This window comes from Mugil cephalus, chromosome 23, assembly GCF_022458985.1.
Source record: "Mugil cephalus isolate CIBA_MC_2020 chromosome 23, CIBA_Mcephalus_1.1, whole genome shotgun sequence".
NCBI lineage: Eukaryota > Metazoa > Chordata > Actinopteri > Mugiliformes > Mugilidae > Mugil > Mugil cephalus.
This window is the reverse complement of record NC_061792.1, coordinates 5,264,144-5,283,255: the sequence shown is the minus strand read 5'-3', so window position 1 is coordinate 5,283,255 and position 19,112 is coordinate 5,264,144. Positions and strand designations below refer to the sequence as shown.

Below are 19,112 nucleotides of genomic sequence, written 5' to 3'. Positions count from 1 at the left end.
GTAGTTACCTTCAACAGGGCTTCAAACTGAGTGTCTTCGTGGACTGGTAGTTGTGTTGGGATGTCACATTCATTCTGCCCGTGCACCACTAATGTTTTGGTCCCTGCACCGACAAATACCAGAATATATCAGTGTGATATTAAATTAATCAGCAGTATTGCATTTACATTTGGTTAAGAAAAGGAGGTTTACTAATATTGTTATTATTGTTATTTGGTATCAGCAGGTTCACCTGGCATGGAGGCAGTCACCAGGAGCTTGACCTCACACTGCTCCTTCTTCATGGTCTGCTTCAGGTCCTTGAAGAAGAGCCCCTCTACGTAGCCGACCACCTCCCACAGAAAGGTCAGCGTGGCCGAGATGGCGTCCATGCCCCACTCACAAGGCGTCCGCACGAAGTACATTATCAGTCCCACCTGGATGGCAGTGGGAAAATGGCTATTAATTTACTTAAATTAATCTAGATTGATTATGTTTTTATTCTAAATTCATTATTAATCTAAATTGATCTGGATTAATGTAGATTAAATTATTCTAAATTAATCTAGTTTAAATTAAATTAATCTAAATTAATTACTAATCTAAATTAAATTAATCTAGATTAATCTAGATTAGATTAATTTAGATTAATCTAGATTAAATTAAATTAATCTAAATTCATTACTAATCTAAATTATTCTCGATTAATCTAGATTAATTATTAATCTTAATTAATCTAGATTAATTTAAGAAAACTAAAAATAAAAGATTAAGAAAATGTTGTTGTATCTGTTCTCACCAGGTAGTTGAAGAGTATATGAGAGGTCTGAGCTGGCAGATCTCCGATGTTGAGCAGGAGCTTCCTCAGCATGTACATCAGCTCATCCTGTCACAAAGACATAAGAAAAACAACATTTGTCATTTCGTGCTTGCAGCAGCTGATTAGCATCAACACTAAACTATGACAAAGTTCAAAAGTCAAAAAAAGACATCCGTGTTTTCTTCAGAGGTGGCCTACCTGTCTGTTGCTCACTGTTAGTTTCTCCAGGAAGTGGCGCAGGACCAGAGCCGGATCTTCAATCAGGCAGTTCCAGAGGATTTGTTGAGCAACAGCACTCACTGGAGAAAAAAATATTCAGTTCATGTATTTTTTTTAGGTCCAAAACTTAGCTGGCAATTTGTCCTTTCATTGAATCTAGGGACAGTTTTACATATAAGGACACCTACCAGCGACGCCGTCCTCTCGAACCTCCCCGTCCTCCATGAGGTGCACTATCGGCAGGACGGCAGCGCAGATGCATGCTGGGAAGACGGCCTGGGGTGGCTGTAGCATGTGGTGAGTGGGAGTGTGCTCTGTTGTGTTTTCTTCGTCTGGAAAATAACAAACTAAAATTATCGCCTCCGCCATCCTGTCAAGTTGGACCTCAACTTCAGACTATAATATTATCATGTCCCTGTGATGTTATCATTTGACAGTTTGAATATAAAATTCTTTCCTTTGTTTCATCTGTTTTATCTAAAGCAGGGGTGTCAAACATAAGGCCCGGGGGCCAAAACCGGCCCGCCAGAGGGTCCAATCTGGCCCGTGGGATGAATTTGCAAAAATTACAATGAAGATATTAGCTGAAAATTTTTGACGAAATAAGAAATTTCACAGTTGTTCATTACATGTAGCTGTACTTTTGTGCACTAAAGCAAAGGGAAACATTTGGAGATGTCGTTATTTACCAGGTAATAAGCTATTGGGTAACTGGCCCGGCCCCCTTGAGGTCAAATTGGGCTGTATGTGGCCCCTGAACTAAAATGAGTTTGACACCCCTGCTCTAAAGGATAACTTGTTGAATCAAGGTGAGGTATGGCAAAAACACTTCTGTGATGTCACAGTGATCTGGACAATTAATTGCGATACCTTCAGCACTGGCCAGTGAGCGGACGGACCACACGGAGCCCCGGCGGAAGGAATAGTTCCTGTGGGAGTTACTGGAGGCGCAGGATGGACTGACGGACAGACGGCGTGATGCCAGGTTCACCACTTCTTCTGCTGGCGGGATCAATGTCAAACAGACAGATTACCATGCTGCCACTTCCTGTCAAACCCCATGTGTCTGCGCCTGCTAGACCCACCTTCCTCCTCCTGCTCGGGCGGAGGGCTGCACGTGGGCTCGTAACAGGCCTCCTGAGCCACGGGGATGGCCGTGATGATGCTGGCCTCGCGGCCCAGGCGCCGCTTCTCCTCCTCCTGCTGCAGGTTCTTGAGGATGTGCTCGGCCCGCTGGTGGGAGCGCGACACCGCCCGCGCCGAGAAGGATTTCTAGAAGGAGGGAAGGGGCATTGGGCGGTGGCGTTGGATCAAACGGCGCGGAGGTAGAGCAGCCGGTGTGCACATACAAAAAGATTCAAAATGATGCACAGACTAACAGTTTAAATCTTTCAGGAACGTGTGAGCACAGCTACTCTAGGCTTATGGTTACATCTGAGGAGCATTTTGTAATGTAAAATGACCGGACAACACATTAATACAGTAAGTCTCCTCCAGCGCATTGATCTCATGCTCTAATGCCGCCCTGAGCATCACGAAAGAACACTGTTGAAAGGATTGAATCGGGGTCGACCATGACAAATTGTGACACGAATAAACGTATTCAGACTGGAGTACGGAGAATTTACTGTATCTTGTGTACAGTAAATGCCTCACAGCATTCGCACAAGTGCTCATACACATCCAAGTAGGCTGAACGCATGATATGGAAAACATACACGGCAAAGTCATTCTCATCCAATGACCATGCATCAACAGCACAACACACACAAAATGTCTGTATGTCCGATGCATGCTGTTATTTATTTATTTTTTATTTCAAAGCATGTGCTAGGACTCTTTTTTTAAATGTAGTCAAGATGCAACTATCCGAAATGGCCCATGAAACTGCCCCAGCTTCTGGTCCGTGATGAAAACCTATGGCTCCCAATGGGCTAAAGGCACTTAATGGAGTTAATTTCCCCTCCTGTCATTAATGATCTGAGGTAACAAGATGCATCAGCACAAACATCCGGGACAGAAATACCAACTTACTATGGTATGGACTGACTGAATTAATGTGGGGTACTAAAAACAAAGACAGTCGATAGATAAATTATAGAACATGTGCTCGCAGGTCGTCATCAAAATCTATAAAACATATTTTGACCATCATGCTTTTTAACAAAAATGACAAGAAAGTAAAAGCATACACCAAGAAATCTGGTTTAAGGCTTTAAAATGATCATTTTAACAGGAAAAAAAAAATGTATTACATATATATTTTTTCACACGTTAACAGATTTCTTGTGTCCGGATTAAATAATAACCAATAGTGGCACATTTTGAAGCAGTCTGAAGTGGATCCGTTTTTAAGCAGGATCAGGAAATAAGCTTCAAAATAAAATATTCACAAATGAACAAATATATTTGGGAGGATTCAAATGACGAATTACACTAAATTCTCATGTGGTGGAGTAAATCTTTCTGTCCACATGTTGTGAGATTTCTGATTTATACATATATGCATACATTTTTTAAGAATAAAATTTGTCATTTTTATACGTGTTCAGGCTTAGACTTACAGACTGGTCCTCGTTGATCGGGTCCTGGACGCTGCCGGTGTTCTGGGGCACCCAGGGCGGGTCGAATATGGGGACACACGGCATCCCCAGTATTGGAGACGGCAGAGTGAAGTTGATGCTGGGTGGAGGGATCTGAAACGTTATAATATAGTTTGTTAAGACACTGATGTTTGAGCCTTAAATTAAATAAATAGAGTTGATGATGTCATGAGCAGCTACACTGAGCTGTTAGATGAGGAGCTGCAATTATTACCTCTTTATTAAAATGAAAATAGTTTGTTTTGCTGCCCCCTGTAGCATTAAATTATATCTGCTGTGACTTTGCTAGTCTTTTAAGAGTTAATACTAATTATAGTTGTTATATTTTAATATTCTGTACCTTAAAGATTTGCTGGGCTCCTTCCTCCATGCGAGGCCACACCTGGTAGCGGAATCGCCACAGCGTGTAAAACTTCAGGATGGAGTTGATGCGCTGGCAGGCCTCCTGGTGCTGGAACTCGGCCATCATCATTTCGGTCACCGCGTCCGGAACCTTCACCGCGCACAGAAGGAACATGGCGGCTGGAGATAAAGAAGGTGAAAATGACGTGAAGGAGAAAGGAAGAATCGTAGGCTATGTAAAGACGGAGGCGGAACAGCTCCTCTAAAGTGTAGCCAAAGCAAGTAGAGCTCCCCCTGGTGGCTAGGTGCATTATAGGTCATAAGCTCCACCTCCTCCATGTTAGTGGGCGGGACTTGGGCCAAACTAAAACACTAAAATACACATCAAATAATTTTTTCAAGTGCTGTGTATAATTCAACATTTCCTTGTAACTGGGGGTTAGGTGTGGGCGATACTGGGAATTTTGGTATCGATCCGATACCAGCTAAATACAGTGCTAGTATTGCAGATACCAATACTTTTTACTGGAATTGTTATGATTTTGAATAACTTGTGCCTTAAGTTAGTTGGTTATGATTATGGTAAAACACAAGACAATATTTTTGGTAAATAAACCAATTTATATTACAATATAAAACATTTAACGATTGAATTAATTCCATTCGCGTACAGACTTGGAGAGAGGCTGCACTCACATGAACGCTTAATAATTTGCTGGTTGTATAAAAGACAAACTTTAACAAAAGTATCCATGTCATCACGCTAGTATCGATTCAATACCAATATTGGCCTTGGTATCGATGCTATCAATATTTAGATCGATACGCCCATCCCTAATGGAGGTAGAGAAGAGACCAGGGCATCGATATTGTGACTCTCGGACGACACTGTACAGACTCTGGCTCCAAACTGTATCCCTGGGAAAATAGCGTCAGTTCAGCCAATGCAAGAAAGTGGCGATATGCCATCCATATTTAAATACAGCCTATGAGCAGAATATAGTTGAGGGCAAGAGACATTTATGAACTGTGAAGGGCACAACAACGTAGTGGGATGCCTTTAAGATCACTGATGCAGAGACTAATGGCCGACTCACCAGCAGCAGCTGCCATATGTTCATCCACGCTGAGCAAAAGCTCCCAGGCTGCCGGCTGGATGTCTCCGTACATGTCGTCGGTCAAGATAGGAGCTGCCTTGATCAGCAAGGAAAGAGGAGCTGGAGATAAGCTCATCACCTGAAAGAAAAAAAAAGTTTCTGTAGCTACAAGAGGGATAAAATAATTACAATAAAAAGAACTGGTTATGTATTAATCATAATTGCTAACTCAATGGACCTGGTTGCGGATGTACTTGAGCATCCCCGTGTCCTTCTTCCCCTCGGTGTTGGAGTCGGTGGGTCTCCTCTTCATAGACGGGGTCCTCAAACAAGACTTGTCGGAACACTGGAGGCAAAGACACATTTGTCAAACCGCTGCGTCGTCTTGTCCCTACATTTTTTGTGAAGCAGTTACGCGAAATGCACCTCTTTGTTTTTCTTCGCCCGAGCGCCGATGTTGCCAGAGGAGGCGCTGTCCTCCCTCAGGCTGTCCACCGTCTCGCCGTACACGAGCTTGATGGCGCGGACGAGGCGGGCGCAGGAGCGGCTGTGGTGCTGGTAGCAGCGCGGGTGGCAGAAGTCTATGTGGGTGCATATGAAGCTCTGCTGGTTGCACAGCAGGATCATGATCTGTGCCGGGGCAGAGAAGAGAGGAGGGGGGGAGTCAGCGGTGGAGAACGGATATAGACGTCACCTCTACGGGTTCAGATGCACGTACATGAAGCCAGGACATGTTGCGGTGGTAGTTGTCCTCTAGTCCTCCTGTGCTCGGACCCTCTGGCTCGATGCTTGGTTCACTGGTGCTGAAAGGACTTCCTGCAACATCAGAGCACGGAAATGTTTGAACCTTTTAATCATTCACGGCTCACATATTTTATCCTCATCTTACCGATGTCAGTGACAGTGTCCCTGCTGTGTGTTTGTGACAGCAGCCCCTCTTCGTTCTCAGAGGAGGAGTCCTGCCGAGACAACTTGGTGCTCTTCAGGCTCCCTGCGCGGCGAATAGAGGACAGGGAGCCCCCCTTCTTGACGCGAAAACTGCGGGCGCCTTTAATCTGAAGCAGCCGGGAGCCTCCGATACGAATCTTCCTTATGGGCGCTGGAGAACAAGGAAGCGAGGAGAGATTATCTGCAATCGTCAATAAGCATTGATCAGAGGGAAGGGACCAAATGAACGCTGGTAGACAGACAGCAGGCCCCACCTTGAGCCTCCTGGGTCTTCTTGTCGTCGCCCGTGGTGTCGGATTTCAGAGTGTGGCTGCTGCTGTTGAGCGAATCGTGTCCGTCCTCGTCGTCGAGGATCCCCGCAAAGCTGATCTTCCTCTCGTAGCGATGGCGGCCGAGCTCTGGGTCCAGACGTAGGCGGCAGCTGTCCAGATCCTACGACCAACAACATGGAGCCTCTCAGTATGTGTTTGCATATGTATGATAGTGGTTTTGGAGTCTTGATCTTGAATAGATTTAAATACTGACCACTAGTGGTTCAGTGCGTGGTCTTGGTAAGCAGGGGAAGGTCTCTCGCAGGAAAGTGGTGATTTCCAACAGCAACTGGCAAGCCGCCATCTTCAGGGCGAAGGGGCAGCCACATTTTGTCGGATTGACCGTGTCTTTGGAGCGGAGATGGAAGGAAAGTTAAGACACACAGACGTTACTGACAAAACACGACATTTCACAAAATGACATTACAGAAAACACCATGAACTTTTAATCTGAAACATTTCAGATTATGGAAAGGGTAGAGACAACACTTTTTGTCGTTGTGTTTTCTGAAATGTTCCTCTGTTTTTGTGTCGTCGTTGTGTTTTCTGAAATATACTTGTGTTTTGTGAAATGTTGTGTTTTCTGAAATGTCATTGTGTTTTCTGAAATATCGCTGTTTTCTGAAATGTCATTGTGTTTTATGAAATGTCATTGTGTTTTCTGAAATGTTGCCGTTTTGTGAAATGTCATTGGTTTGTGAAATTTCGCGTTCTGTGAAATGCTGTTGTGTTTTCTGTAATGTGGTTGTGTTTTGTGGAATGTCGTGTTTTGTGAAATGTTGTTGTGTTTTTTGCAAAGTTGTTGTGCTTTCTGAAATGTCATTGGTTTGTGAAATGTCATGTTTTGTGAAATGCTCTTGTGTTTCCTGTAATGTTGTTGTGTTTTGTGCAAAATCGTTGTGTTTTCTGAGATGACATTGGTTTGTGAAATGCTGTTGTGTTTTCTGTAATGTCGTTGTGTTTTTCTGAAAGGTCGTTGAGGTTTGTGAAATGTCATGTTTTCTGTAATGTTGTGTTTTCTGTGATGTCGTGTTTTGTGAAATGTTGTGTTTTGACCTTCAGGGTCACTGTAGTGTGGCGCCACCAGCGAGTCAAGCTGCAGTCTGTATCCACGACTACATTGTCATTTATGGGCCGTATGACCACAGGCAGAGCAATCACCTCAAGATGGACCCACTGGTAGTCGTTAAACACTCACTGTCATCTAAATAATCTTCTTCCTCGTCTTCTTTTCTCATCCTCCGCTTGGTCTCCTCGTCGTAAATGTAACCCAGGATGTTGGCGGGGCTCTCGCTGTCCGAGTGGCAGAGTTCGCTGAGCCTCGTGCCAATGGCCTGAGTAGATTAAACACACTCAAAGTCAATGTCATTATTAAGTGTCACCGTACGCAATCTGTCAAACGTTCAACTCACGTCTCCCCACTGGCAGAAATGTTTGGCTGCGTTCCACTGGAGCTTCTGGTTTCTTTTGTTGCCGACAACAGGGGATCGGCCCCTAGACAGGCCTCTCTTGGTGATATTTACATGATGGCCCTTCATCCATTCGGGCCAGTTGCCACGGTTACAGCGGTGGACAAATCTGGCACATTCGAGGAAGAGGGAGGCCCGGGCCACAACCGGAGCTTCCTAGAAGAACCAGGAAGCGAATAAAGATTTTAAAGCTTCAGCTTTTGAGTACGGAGGACAGCCCTGAGCGGCATTTATTGCTGCTGACGTCAAACACACCAGGTCCAGGGCAGCGGCGAGGATGGAGGCGTCAGGTATTGTTCCCGGCTCGCAGCAGTTGAGCAGAAACTGGAAGCGTTTCATGCCCTGCCGGATGGCGCCCAGATTCACCACGTTCTTGTTCTTCATGGCCTCCTGACTGGCTGCCAGGCGCTCCTGAAAGCCGTGAGGTCCTGGAGGAGAAGACGGAGAGGAGAAGAGAAGAGAAGAGAAGAGAAGAGAAGAGAAGAGAAGAGAAGAGAAGAGAAGAGAAGAGAAGAGAAGAGAAGAGTGTGGCATAACAGAACAAGCAGAGGAAATTTTATTGAAAAATACAAAGTGTGTTCGTCATATAATTGTATGCAAAGGAAAGACTGTACTGAAGACTAACACATGGACATTGCATGTAGCAACATCACCATCCAGGACATTTAACAAATAGCACTGAAGAGCCACCGACAAATGAGTGAGAGATGACACCCAGCCATCGGCAGCGGTTACACTTGGATTTTCAATTTTGCTTTTCACAAGGAGGCAAAAAAATTAGAACTTGTAGAGAATCTCGAGAGATAAAATTCAGAGATTTGGTGGGATCGAATAAATCACACTGAAATGACAAGTGTAACCGTCGCCGTGCAGAAGAAAGCTGCATGTGGACCATTGTGTTTTATCACTGCAACCCAGGCACCGGAAGATACCACCAGACGTCACCACAGAAGAGATGGGGAGAGCGCCGACAGCGGCATGCTCGACGTGGCACGGAAACACGCTCCACAGCAGAAAGATGGTTTTTCGAGAGATGCGAGTCGCTGTAACGCACCGCACTTTCCTCTCTTTTTCACCGCCGGGGCGAAAGGAAGAGGAGCGGGAGTTGGATGTTGAAAAGGACAGGACGTGCACTGGAGAGAATGCAGAGTTGGCGACACGACACAGAAAAGTCACAGAACAGTTGCGACAAATCAGATGAGAGCGCTCTGGGCTTCTATTCGTGAGCTTTAGAGAGGGCGATAAATTTAGGCAACTTGCGGTCACACTCCAACACAGGGTGGGGTTTTCAACGCATCTGAATGTCGGCCTGAGGAATGTTTAGCAGAATATTGTCGCAAAATGAGGATGACTTTATTTGTTTATGGTGATTACATTAAAGGGGAACTCCAGCAAAATTTCAACCAGGACATCGGAAATCGTTGGACCTTATTTGCCTTTTTAAAAAAATGAATGGAAGTCAATGGTGTCACAAAATCGTTGGACCTTATTTGTCTTTTTAAAAAAATGAATGGAAGTCAATAGTGTCACAAAATCGTTGGACCTTATTTGCCTTTTTAAAAAAAATGAACGGAAGTCAATAGTGTCACAAAATCGTTGGACCTTATTTGTCTTTTTAAAAAAATGAATGGAAGTCAATAGTGTCACAAAATCGTTGGACCTTATTTGCCTTTTTAAAAAAATGAATGGAAGTCAATAGTGTCACAAAATCGTTGGACCTTACTTGCCTTTTTAAAAAAATTAATGGAAGTCAATGGTGTCACAAAAAGCTGCAGTGCCATTTACTTCACCAACACCTATAATTATCTCTATATTTATGTATCTATGTTAAGTTTATATCGCTTGTACAGAGAGAAATTGTAAGTACTGCCATTCGTGTAATTCATGGACCAAACCATTGACTACTACTGAAATTGCCATTGACTACAATACATATTTCCTTTGAAATAAGGTCCAACAGTGGTCCACTTTGCATTTATTACAGTTTAGTATAAACTCCCCACATTATAATAAGAAAAACTAGTGGTATGACGTATAATTACAGTCGTAAAGGTGTGTTTTCAGACTCGACACTATGATGGGTTGAAAAGGATACATTCAGGGGCCTTAGTGAGCAACTATACGACAGAGCTGACATGGAGAACGGGCAAAAGACAGCAGACCACGACTTGTGAGGCGAGACAAAACACCACACGAGACAAACAGAGGTGGGGACAGGACGAGAGATAAATAAATAAATAAATAAATAGACAAAAGACGATGGGTTGTGGGTGGGCAAGGGGCACCCCGGGGTCGGGGAGGTCTACCATCTTTCTCTTCTGTGTGGTGAAGCTTGGATGGATTCCTCCTGCCAGACCTCCATTTACCGAGCCGCTTGAAGAAATTCTCCTCCTCGTCCCTGCCGTACTCCGGCCCCGCCGCGACCCCTTCGGACAGCTTCACCGCACTGGTGAACTTCACCTGAGGCGCATCGACACACATGTGAAACGCAGCACACATTTGGTGCATTTAATCATACTTCTGTTATCCGTTAACCTACCTTTGAGCTCTGGCGTATGAAGGACAGCCGATCCACCGAGCTGATGTCCAGCAGGTCCTCAACGCCGTCAGTCAGTCCGGACAGAGAGGAACGCTTCAGCCAGTTCCCTGAAAAAATATGAATATAAAAACCGAATGAGACTTTAATCCAAATGTGCAAAGCCGCCAATGTACTGAACACGCATGCACACAAACAGGGGTCACACAGAGGAAGTATAGGACAAGGGCATTCGCTCATTTTTTGGTAACTGGTGCAGAAAAGATACTGTTGCTTGAAAAAGACGCTGGCTGAGTTGTATTTGCAAATACACTCTTATAGTACATTCACAGATGGATGGAGCAGCTCTATAAGGTCAGAAATAGGATTCTGGCTGGAATTACATAACTAACAGAACATCTGTTAAGTCTTAATTTTAATGCCTTAATTAAGTGACTGCCAAAAATTCTACATATTATCTGAAAAATGCTGATTAGATTTACTTTGTTTTAATTACTATTCATAAAATATTCAACGGATGTGATTAGTTGGCAAATTTCTGGCAAACTAACCTGCTTGAATGTTAGCTTCAGGATAAGCTAAAGAATGGATGGAAGTCAATAGAATGAATTTAACAATTTAATACATGTTAACATGCAATTTAAAAGTACCTATAAAAACACTAAATGCCCCTGAATTACACTAACAACTAAGTGCTAAGATACCCATTTATCAGAATCTTTTTACTACATACTAGCAGCTAGCTCTGGCTATATCTACATCTAGCTAACACTAGCCTTTTAGCATTAGCTGTTCCTGTGTTTTTTTTGTTTTTGTTTTTTTCTGCCCTACAAAGATGTACCATCCGATCCTCGACTTGCAAATACAATCTGAGCCAAGTCCGGAGGCAACGTGCACACTCGGGTGAGGTGACCAACACTAACAGACGCGGCACAAATACTGCATGGAGGTGGGTCCATGTCCACATACGTAAGACAGAGAGAGTGAGTGGCAGGCGGACAGTCCGACGGCATGCTACGGCACAGGAAGGAACACAAAACAGACCAAAGAGATGAAGTGACTCGGCCTCACGTCGAGCAGTGTAACAATGTTGGACATACAGAACACAGCATGTTAGAGTGGATTAAAAAAAATAAAAAAAAGCAATGAGATATGGTCATGGAAATGTTTTCTGGGTCTGGACAAAGGAAAGAATGATTGCAAGCTTTGTCAAACACATTGTTTCGTTTGAATTCCTTTTCTAGTTACAGTTTAGTTTGGTGTTTTTTCACAGGCTAAAATGTGAGGTTCCAATTTTTGCTTTGTTTATTTCTTTATCCCAAAATATACAAACAATGAATTTATGGACCTGACGTCTGTTGATTATGGAAGTGGTACATGCTGCTATGCTAACCTTATTAGTAGCTAGTCCAAAGGAGGAACCATTAACCTCCTGAGACCCTGCGTCCTCATATGGCGACATTAAGTTTAAGGTTTTACTGCAGCTTATTCTGCTTCATTTAAACCCGCTGTCCTCGTTAGTGGACACTTTAGTCTGCCATCTAGTGGTAGCAATGGGCCAATGCACTAATCGGTAGAAACATGATAGCGTTTCATTTCATCAGATTCATTCTACAGACGATCACAGGACAAAACCCCATCAAATTCTACAGTTAGAACTTATTTATTTTTTATTAACGTTTCTAGTTTGACATGACGCGCTAATTGAACCAATTTTGTAAATAGTATTCGTTTGAGGACGTTGGGACTTCATTGTTCTGGTTTTGCTCAGTTATGTTCAGATAAAATTAAAGTTTTATATTTTGTCACACATTGGGTGACTTTATTATAATATAAATAATGAAATAATCCCAGTGTCCACATATGAGGACACTTTTTTTCCCCCAAAGACTCCTCCTACTCCCTGTTCCTTTTCCTGTCCTACTGATCCCAAATACCTTGGAGAACTTAAGAATGCAGACCAAACTAAAGTCTCAGGAGGTTAAAGGGCTTTCAGTTAGAGGTGGATTTATAACCACGCTCACCTATAGGGAGCTTTAGTTTCTTGCGCAGTGAAATGCGCCGGGATCTGGATCGAGAGCGCCGGTCGGTGGTGGTGCCCGAGTGCGCCGTGGTGCACTCGGACGTGTCCTGCTCCGACTGGCTGCTGGTGTCGCTGGCTGCGCTCTGCGACTTGAACATCTTCCTCCAAAAATCCTTCCTGCCCAGCAGAGCGCCCGGGATCTGCTCTTCACTGGATTGAAACAGAAAGAAGAGACGAAGAAGTGGAGGGGGGAGTTCAATCTTTACATACAGATAAAAAAAAAACAAACAAAAAAAACAAAGGGGCAGAAGGAGGTTTCCTAATTTGAGCAGAGAAATGGCAGCTGAGCTCGACATAGATGACGCTATACGGAGATGGTGTGAGGTGGACACTCACTGTTCGGGTGTCTGGGGGGGTCTACTGGAGATGTAGCTGCGACACTCATCTGCAGCACTGGACACCTGACCCTTCTCCCCGGACACACCCGCCTCTGACCTGCACACACACACACACACACACACACACACAACCCCAGCACAGATAAAACCTCAAACCACCACTCCGGGTGCAGCGACGCCTCCCTCGAAAAACCGAAAGCGTCGCTTATCCAACAAATTCGGCAATGGGAGGCCGGTTTGACCGGAGTTTTCGAGTGTGGCGGTTGTGATATTAACTCTAAAACACGAAAGACACTCACTCAAGCAAGAAAGGACAGATGCAGACAAGACCGAAATAAAAAAAATTCAAGCAGCGATGAGAAGCGTAGCTCTGACCAGTCAGAAAAGGAGGAATCTTGAGGCTTTACGTAACCACCCACTGGGAGTGGATGAGAAATGACCCGGTAGCACTCGTGAAGGTTTATTTTGAAGTACCTCCTCGGCCCGGGCTGCTTCGACTCCTCCTTGTCGTCGGGCCTCTTGGTGGCGGTGACCTTCTCGGCGCTGTCCAGGAGCGCGCTCAGTGCCACCCTGCGGAACACATTTCCGTGGGCCTCCTTGATGAACTGCACCAGCTGGCGGATGTCGCAGTACAGACCCTGGGGGAGGGAGGAGGTGAGAAGTGAATCCGGAGTGAGGGGCGCGCGAATGAGAAAGACGTGAAAATTGACAGCTGGGATCAGAACTGCTTTGCGCTTGTGTGTATTTTTTATTTTTTTCGTTTGTTTTTTGTGCGCTTGGGGTTTGCAGGAGCGGGCTTGTCAAAGCACCAGCTCCAGCTTGTGAGTGGGTGGCCTTTGATTCCGTGCCATAACAAAGCCTGCCTTGAAAAAGTGTGTCATCTTCCGCCAACGTACGCCAGTCACGCCAGCCTTGAGGCGCTCTGGGCACCGCGGAGACGAGGACTTCGCTGCTTTCAGATGAGTCACCGGGAAGATTTGGTTTTAATTTTGACGGAAAACATTAAATTTGCAGTGATTCTTTTTTTTTTTTTAAAGGGATGCAAGCAAACAAATTCTGTGTTTGTTTTCGTGAGGTGGGTGCGCTAAGGTGGAACTAAGCTGCCTGGGAACAGATGTGTCAGGTTGTTTCTGAAGGTCTGTTTCTTGTTTTTGTGGTGTCCCGCAAAGTTGACGCTAGTTGGACCCCCGGCGGTGGCTTTTCAGCTGACTGAGCAGGTTAGTCTTGGTGATGTCAGAAAAACGACTATTTAGGACCCAAAGTAAACTGAATGCTGTTCATGGACAGTCACAATCACTCTAAGTGGTGTTGTTCTTGAGGAATCACACAGTTAAAAATCATTCACCTGAATTTTTTTTGTTATCTGATGCCTTCAGAGGAAACTCAGGACAGATCTAATGTGGATAACACAAAATGATCACAGCATAAAGTCTCAATACGCGCTGGTCTGTCTGTGAGGAATTCAAACTTTTCTGGGGAAGTAGCATGTGGTTGTTTAGAGCAGCTCATTGGCTGCACGAAACGCTGGCTGCAATTGGCTCAGGCTGTGAATGACAGAAAGGGGAAGGGCGATTCTTTCCAGCGCTGACTCTCATTGGCTTACGAAGGCTCCAAATTGGTTCGCTGAGGTGTCAATCAAAAGGTCAGCGTCGAGTTTACATCGATATAATTTACATGTATTTTTTTTTTGCGACGTATCTTGCGACTTTAAAACGGCTCTTTGTGGATTTTTATGCGATTAAAAAGTAGTTTTTGGACTGAAGATACGACTGATGGCCTGGATAATGCTGGTTGTTGGATTGATATGACGTTTTTCTGGTCAGTTTATGCTTGTTTCTTGTTTTTAACAAAATGTGTCGGTTGAATCCTATAGTGGCTTATATCAATGAAATCAGAACAAAATGCTCTTTCTAACAACATATAGCATGTAGCATTTACTCAAACATCTCGTGTACAGAGCTCCGATTTGACGGAAAAACCACTGCCATCCCATATACGACCCAGCGGAACGTTAAGGGGTTAAGTAATACATTTTAGATCGAGGGTCCCGTACAGCCCCGATTTTGACCCCTGGCTGGCCGCTTTCGGGCCCGCGGGCCTTATGTTTGCCACCTGCGTAGCAACACGTCATCACATAATGCGCTGCGACAGTTTCCACACCACGTACCAGGTTCTCGGGGCTGTGCAGCTCGTGCGTGGTCGAGGCGCAGCGGGTGATGAGGGACTTAAACATGCAGCCCACCACCACCGCCTCCATGTTCTGGGCCACGGACTTGTTGTCCCCCGTGGTGAAGTTGTTGCCGAAGCCCGCCTTGTCTGCAAGCAACGGGAGGTGGGGAGGGGGGGTTAAGAGGGGGGGAGCGGGAGAGACCACGGATCACACAGGAGGTGGTTTAGAGCGGTTATTAACAGCTTGAGTATAAAACAGTGAGCCCATACAACAGGGAGGGGACGGGAGGGGAGGGGAGGGGGGCAAAGGAAAAAGGGGGGTCATAAAAAGCATATGGGGAAGAAGCAAACTGAAAAGGATTCTGGGTAGGGAATAAGGAATGCATGCAAGTGACTAAGGCCTGCTTTAAATATAAAAACATACATCTAGGCTTATTCTCTTGGTCCAGTAAGATACAACTTCTGTGGGAAAAGTATGATGCAAATATGAGTCGAAACTCTGGAGTTGCAGGCGAGGTTGTCACTTTCGGACAGAGTGAGGGGTGCAGCGATGAAAGCGGTGCCTAAGGAAGGGTCTGATCGGGTGAGTGTGTTCATCTTACTGCTAATATCATTGACTGTTATTGAATCATGTGTATCTACCGATGTTTCTTTTTTTCGCCCTCCTGGACCTCTCACCTGCACTGCCGTACTCTGCAAGAGAAAAGAGGCGGGGCAACAGGTTGATTGACATCAGGCCAGCACAGACATGTCAGAAAGGACGTGGGCACCCCACCTCCCGGGAAAAAGGGGGAGGCGAACCCGAGTGGCGCACACACACACGCACACACGGCAAAAACCAAACAAGGTTCACTCTCAGAATTAAAACACTCATCGGTTCAGTAACTTGCCAATTGCACATTTTATTATTATTATATGACCAAACGCTTTCAGATTTCAGTGCAAAACTGAATTGGCATGCACAGTGTGTCTCAATGCTCAGCGATAAAACCACTGATTTGAGCAGAGATGTAATGGGTAAAGCTTCAGATTGGCAAGTGTACAGAATGGATGAGTGAGCAAGGGAGGCGGGAGGCGGCTCGTTGGAGTGGATGGAGGAAAAGAAGGAGGATGGAGGCGGACGAAAAAGATACAAGCGGAGGCGAGTGGAAGGAGGAAGGAGGGGGAAAAAAACACATATATCAAGAGAGACAGCGCTGGAATGCAAAGTCGGAGTGCGGAGTGAGACAGCGGTAGTACAATTCAGCTTTGTCGGACTTTTTTTTTTTTTTTTTTTTACGTCACACTGTTCCGTGATGAAGTTTGCTTGAGTGTAAAAGTCGATCAGTCAGCTGACAACTGTTTTGAAAATCCATGAATTGTTTAAGCCACTTAAGAAATTACAAGGCGTGAAATTAAAAATAAATCACCTGGACTTCTGAGATTGTGAGGCGAGGTGGTTTGAGGCAATCAAATATGGGACACATGCCTCCACAGGACAAACTGCAGAATTTTAAGATCACACTTCATGTCATGGTCATGTCTTGCGCTACACGTCGCCTATGGACCAATATCTGCCCCAAAACTGACAAAAAAAGTAGTTTTATGGATATATTCATGTTCTTTTTTAACTACTTTAAAATGTCGATGACTCATCCTGAACTAGGGGGCGTGAGCTAGTTTAACGTGCAATAAGAGCAGTGTCTGCTCAGACCACTGAAGCTGACCAATCAGTGCAGACCTTCTCAAGGTGGGAGTGGCCTCTCTCGTAGTTCTGTTTCTTTCTTTTTTTTTTTTTGGAAAAACATAACTATTCTGAAATAAAATGGGAACTACCAGATCTGAGTTTGTTCTTTACTCTGGTGCAACTGGTCCGTCCAATGCTAACATGCTCACAATGACGATGTAATGTTTAGAGGGTTTAGGTTAATGTTGGCATGTTCAATACATAGACTGTATATAAATATGGACCACGTGTCCTCAAGCTGAATCTATTGTCCCGGCCCATCTTGCGACTTCGGAGCTGGAGTCCGAGAGTGGAACCATGTGTAGTCGCAATATCGATGACTCGCCCACGCTACCGTCAGACTCACTCACATTTTCTAACACAAAACTTAGCTAAAAAACACTTAAACGTGCATCAACATGATATTAACTACCTAAAAAAGATTTTAAGTGCACCATATTTATACAGTCTATGGTATAATATCTTTGTTTTGCCTGTTAGCATGTGAACATCGGTTAGTTAGCATTACCTATATGCAATATAGGTAATAGGTTATGACAAAATGCTAACACAGCAGCTTGCAAACACAGTTAAGTTAATGATGAACATGCTAACATACCTGCTAAACTGGAGCATGTTAGCATTCTCCTAAAGCTCTGTGAACTTTTGTATTTGTTGACAGTTTGTAGACTAAAATAACTCAGATTAATAAATAGATTAATAATAAAAAAAATGATTAGCTACAACTTTACTGTGCAGGATATATTTTTGAAGCATTAACCCTAACCTTATCATATGAGCATTTACATCAAGCGTAGTTCAAATTCGGGTCCAAACCTTTTTCCACATTGGTAATCAGAGCTTCACCAATTTCTTTTGTGCGTCAGGATCTGCATCTCACTCGCACACAAACACACACACACCATACACTTACTGTCAGTAATGGGCTCCATACAGAAGCCCAGCAGTGCATGCAGAAAGTCCACTATGTTATTGAGGGAGTCTTTGTTGACGTATTCACGCATAGTCTGACGAAACTGCAGCTTGTCCAGCTTATACAGGTTGGTCAGGCAGTTCTGAGCCTGTAAGGGAAGATTTTGGAGAGGGTATATGCTATTATAATCCTATTTCGTTGATTCTCATTCTCACTGAAGTTAGAAACTGAACCCTTCACGGTATTAATTTCAGTTTCAGGAAACGTTTATTGTAGTGAAGGAGCAGCCCAGCTAATAATTAAGAGAAAATCAATCTGACCTGCATCCTGAGCCGATCCCCTGACAGTCCGCGGTGGCCCTCGCCACAGCCGTAAGCACAACCCAGAGACTTAACTATCTTTATCAGCATGGTCAAAGCCAGGCGGTGGGTGCTGAAGCCAGAGCCCTCTTCCTGTTCAAGGCAAAGGAATGAAGGATATGTAGCCCACATTTACACTATCTTATAAGTTACACTTTATAATAAGTACACAATACCTTTTTGTCATTATCTTTGTTATTCTTCACATCATCCTTGCTCCCTTGACCGCTCCCTCCGCCACTTCCCCCTCCTCCTCCTCCACCTCCGTCTCCCCCTCCGCCTGCTCCGGCCCCGGCGATGGAGCCGCCTCCCTGAGCGCCTCCTCCGAGCCCCTGGCCATCTTTGGCTCGCGCCTCCTGGTTCTCCTTGTTGTCGGGCTTGGACAGTTTCTTGCCCATGTCGGGCACCACGCCCAGCTGCAGCAGGCAGTCGATGATGTTGAGGGCCACGTCGCAGATCCTGGAGCTGATATCGTGGCTGAGGACGGCGTAAAGAGCCCGCAGGACAGCCTAAGTGAGAAGGATACAGATATAAAACTCAGATCCTCCTGGTGTCGTAAAGGCCATAAAGTCTATAAGTTGAATTTTATGGATCACTCACAGTGAGGTCCAACATGCCATTTTTCAACACAAAGTTATTGGTCCCCTCGATGTTCTCCCCTTCCTCCAGACAGGAGTAGTTGATGCAGGAGTCCGTTAGGCTGCGCGGAAGGTTGGCGCAGGCCAGCGGCTCCACGGGGATCTCGGGCGCGGCTACGGGGTTGCAGAGTTTCTTCATGTGCTCGGTGAAGAAGTCGGCGTAGCCCACATTGAAGGACGCCACCGTTGTGTTAAATGCCGCCATGGTGATGGTGGAAATCTGAGATCGGACTACGGACGAAAGGAGGATACGGGTCACTGATGACGAGGTTTAGCATGACTGTATATTTTCCAGTTTGTTTGTTTACATATATTTATTGTATATTTTATGTTGCTGAAACCCCGCAGTGTCGGCCTTCCAAAGCAGGAAATGTCAAGCTTCAGAAGTTAAAAAGACGAATTTCTCAGTTCGCCCTTATGCTGATGATTACGGGTTTTACATATATTTCGCAGCTTTTGATCAATTTCGGGGCTTTTTATCCCCACTGTTACATCCCTCTGCACCTCTACTGGAGGCAGCAAGTGTCTTTGGCTTGTGCTTAATCACCTTAACAGGCAACGC

At 44.8% G+C, this 19,112-nt stretch overlaps 1 protein-coding gene across 20 annotated transcripts in view; it reads right to left on the bottom strand.

The window, feature by feature from the left end:
* LOC125000950 (protein unc-80 homolog) overlaps nucleotides 1-19,112 on the bottom strand; it is a 39,184-nt gene that overhangs the window by 13,488 nt on the left and 6,584 nt on the right. For 6 of the 20 annotated variants that reach the window (XM_047576737.1, XM_047576728.1, XM_047576730.1 and 3 more), the window contains exons 12-42: nucleotides 18,513-18,781; nucleotides 18,089-18,421; nucleotides 17,874-18,005; nucleotides 17,554-17,701; nucleotides 15,557-15,607; nucleotides 14,913-15,061; nucleotides 13,220-13,383; nucleotides 12,744-12,842; nucleotides 12,349-12,557; nucleotides 10,328-10,434; nucleotides 10,095-10,248; nucleotides 8,044-8,216; nucleotides 7,732-7,944; nucleotides 7,518-7,653; nucleotides 6,534-6,667; nucleotides 6,263-6,440; nucleotides 5,950-6,189; nucleotides 5,779-5,876; nucleotides 5,487-5,690; nucleotides 5,299-5,406; nucleotides 5,061-5,199; nucleotides 3,962-4,143; nucleotides 3,583-3,714; nucleotides 3,053-3,085; nucleotides 2,104-2,290; nucleotides 1,889-2,020; nucleotides 1,207-1,350; nucleotides 998-1,098; nucleotides 779-865; nucleotides 233-416; nucleotides 9-103 (exon numbers count right to left, since the gene is read on the bottom strand). In XM_047576737.1, the coding sequence (XP_047432693.1) occupies nucleotides 9-103; nucleotides 233-416; nucleotides 779-865; nucleotides 998-1,098; nucleotides 1,207-1,350; nucleotides 1,889-2,020; nucleotides 2,104-2,290; nucleotides 3,053-3,085; nucleotides 3,583-3,714; nucleotides 3,962-4,143; nucleotides 5,061-5,199; nucleotides 5,299-5,406; nucleotides 5,487-5,690; nucleotides 5,779-5,876; nucleotides 5,950-6,189; nucleotides 6,263-6,440; nucleotides 6,534-6,667; nucleotides 7,518-7,653; nucleotides 7,732-7,944; nucleotides 8,044-8,216; nucleotides 10,095-10,248; nucleotides 10,328-10,434; nucleotides 12,349-12,557; nucleotides 12,744-12,842; nucleotides 13,220-13,383; nucleotides 14,913-15,061; nucleotides 15,557-15,607; nucleotides 17,554-17,701; nucleotides 17,874-18,005; nucleotides 18,089-18,421; nucleotides 18,513-18,781 (4,715 nt within the window). The remainder of the gene's footprint in view (nucleotides 1-8; nucleotides 104-232; nucleotides 417-778; nucleotides 866-997; nucleotides 1,099-1,206; nucleotides 1,351-1,888; nucleotides 2,021-2,103; nucleotides 2,291-3,052; nucleotides 3,086-3,582; nucleotides 3,715-3,961; nucleotides 4,144-5,060; nucleotides 5,200-5,298; nucleotides 5,407-5,486; nucleotides 5,691-5,778; nucleotides 5,877-5,949; nucleotides 6,190-6,262; nucleotides 6,441-6,533; nucleotides 6,668-7,517; nucleotides 7,654-7,731; nucleotides 7,945-8,043; nucleotides 8,217-10,094; nucleotides 10,249-10,327; nucleotides 10,435-12,348; nucleotides 12,558-12,743; nucleotides 12,843-13,219; nucleotides 13,384-14,912; nucleotides 15,062-15,556; nucleotides 15,608-17,553; nucleotides 17,702-17,873; nucleotides 18,006-18,088; nucleotides 18,422-18,512; nucleotides 18,782-19,112) is intronic. The other 14 variants (XM_047576744.1, XM_047576746.1, XM_047576745.1 and 11 more) reach the window with 12 other exon arrangements.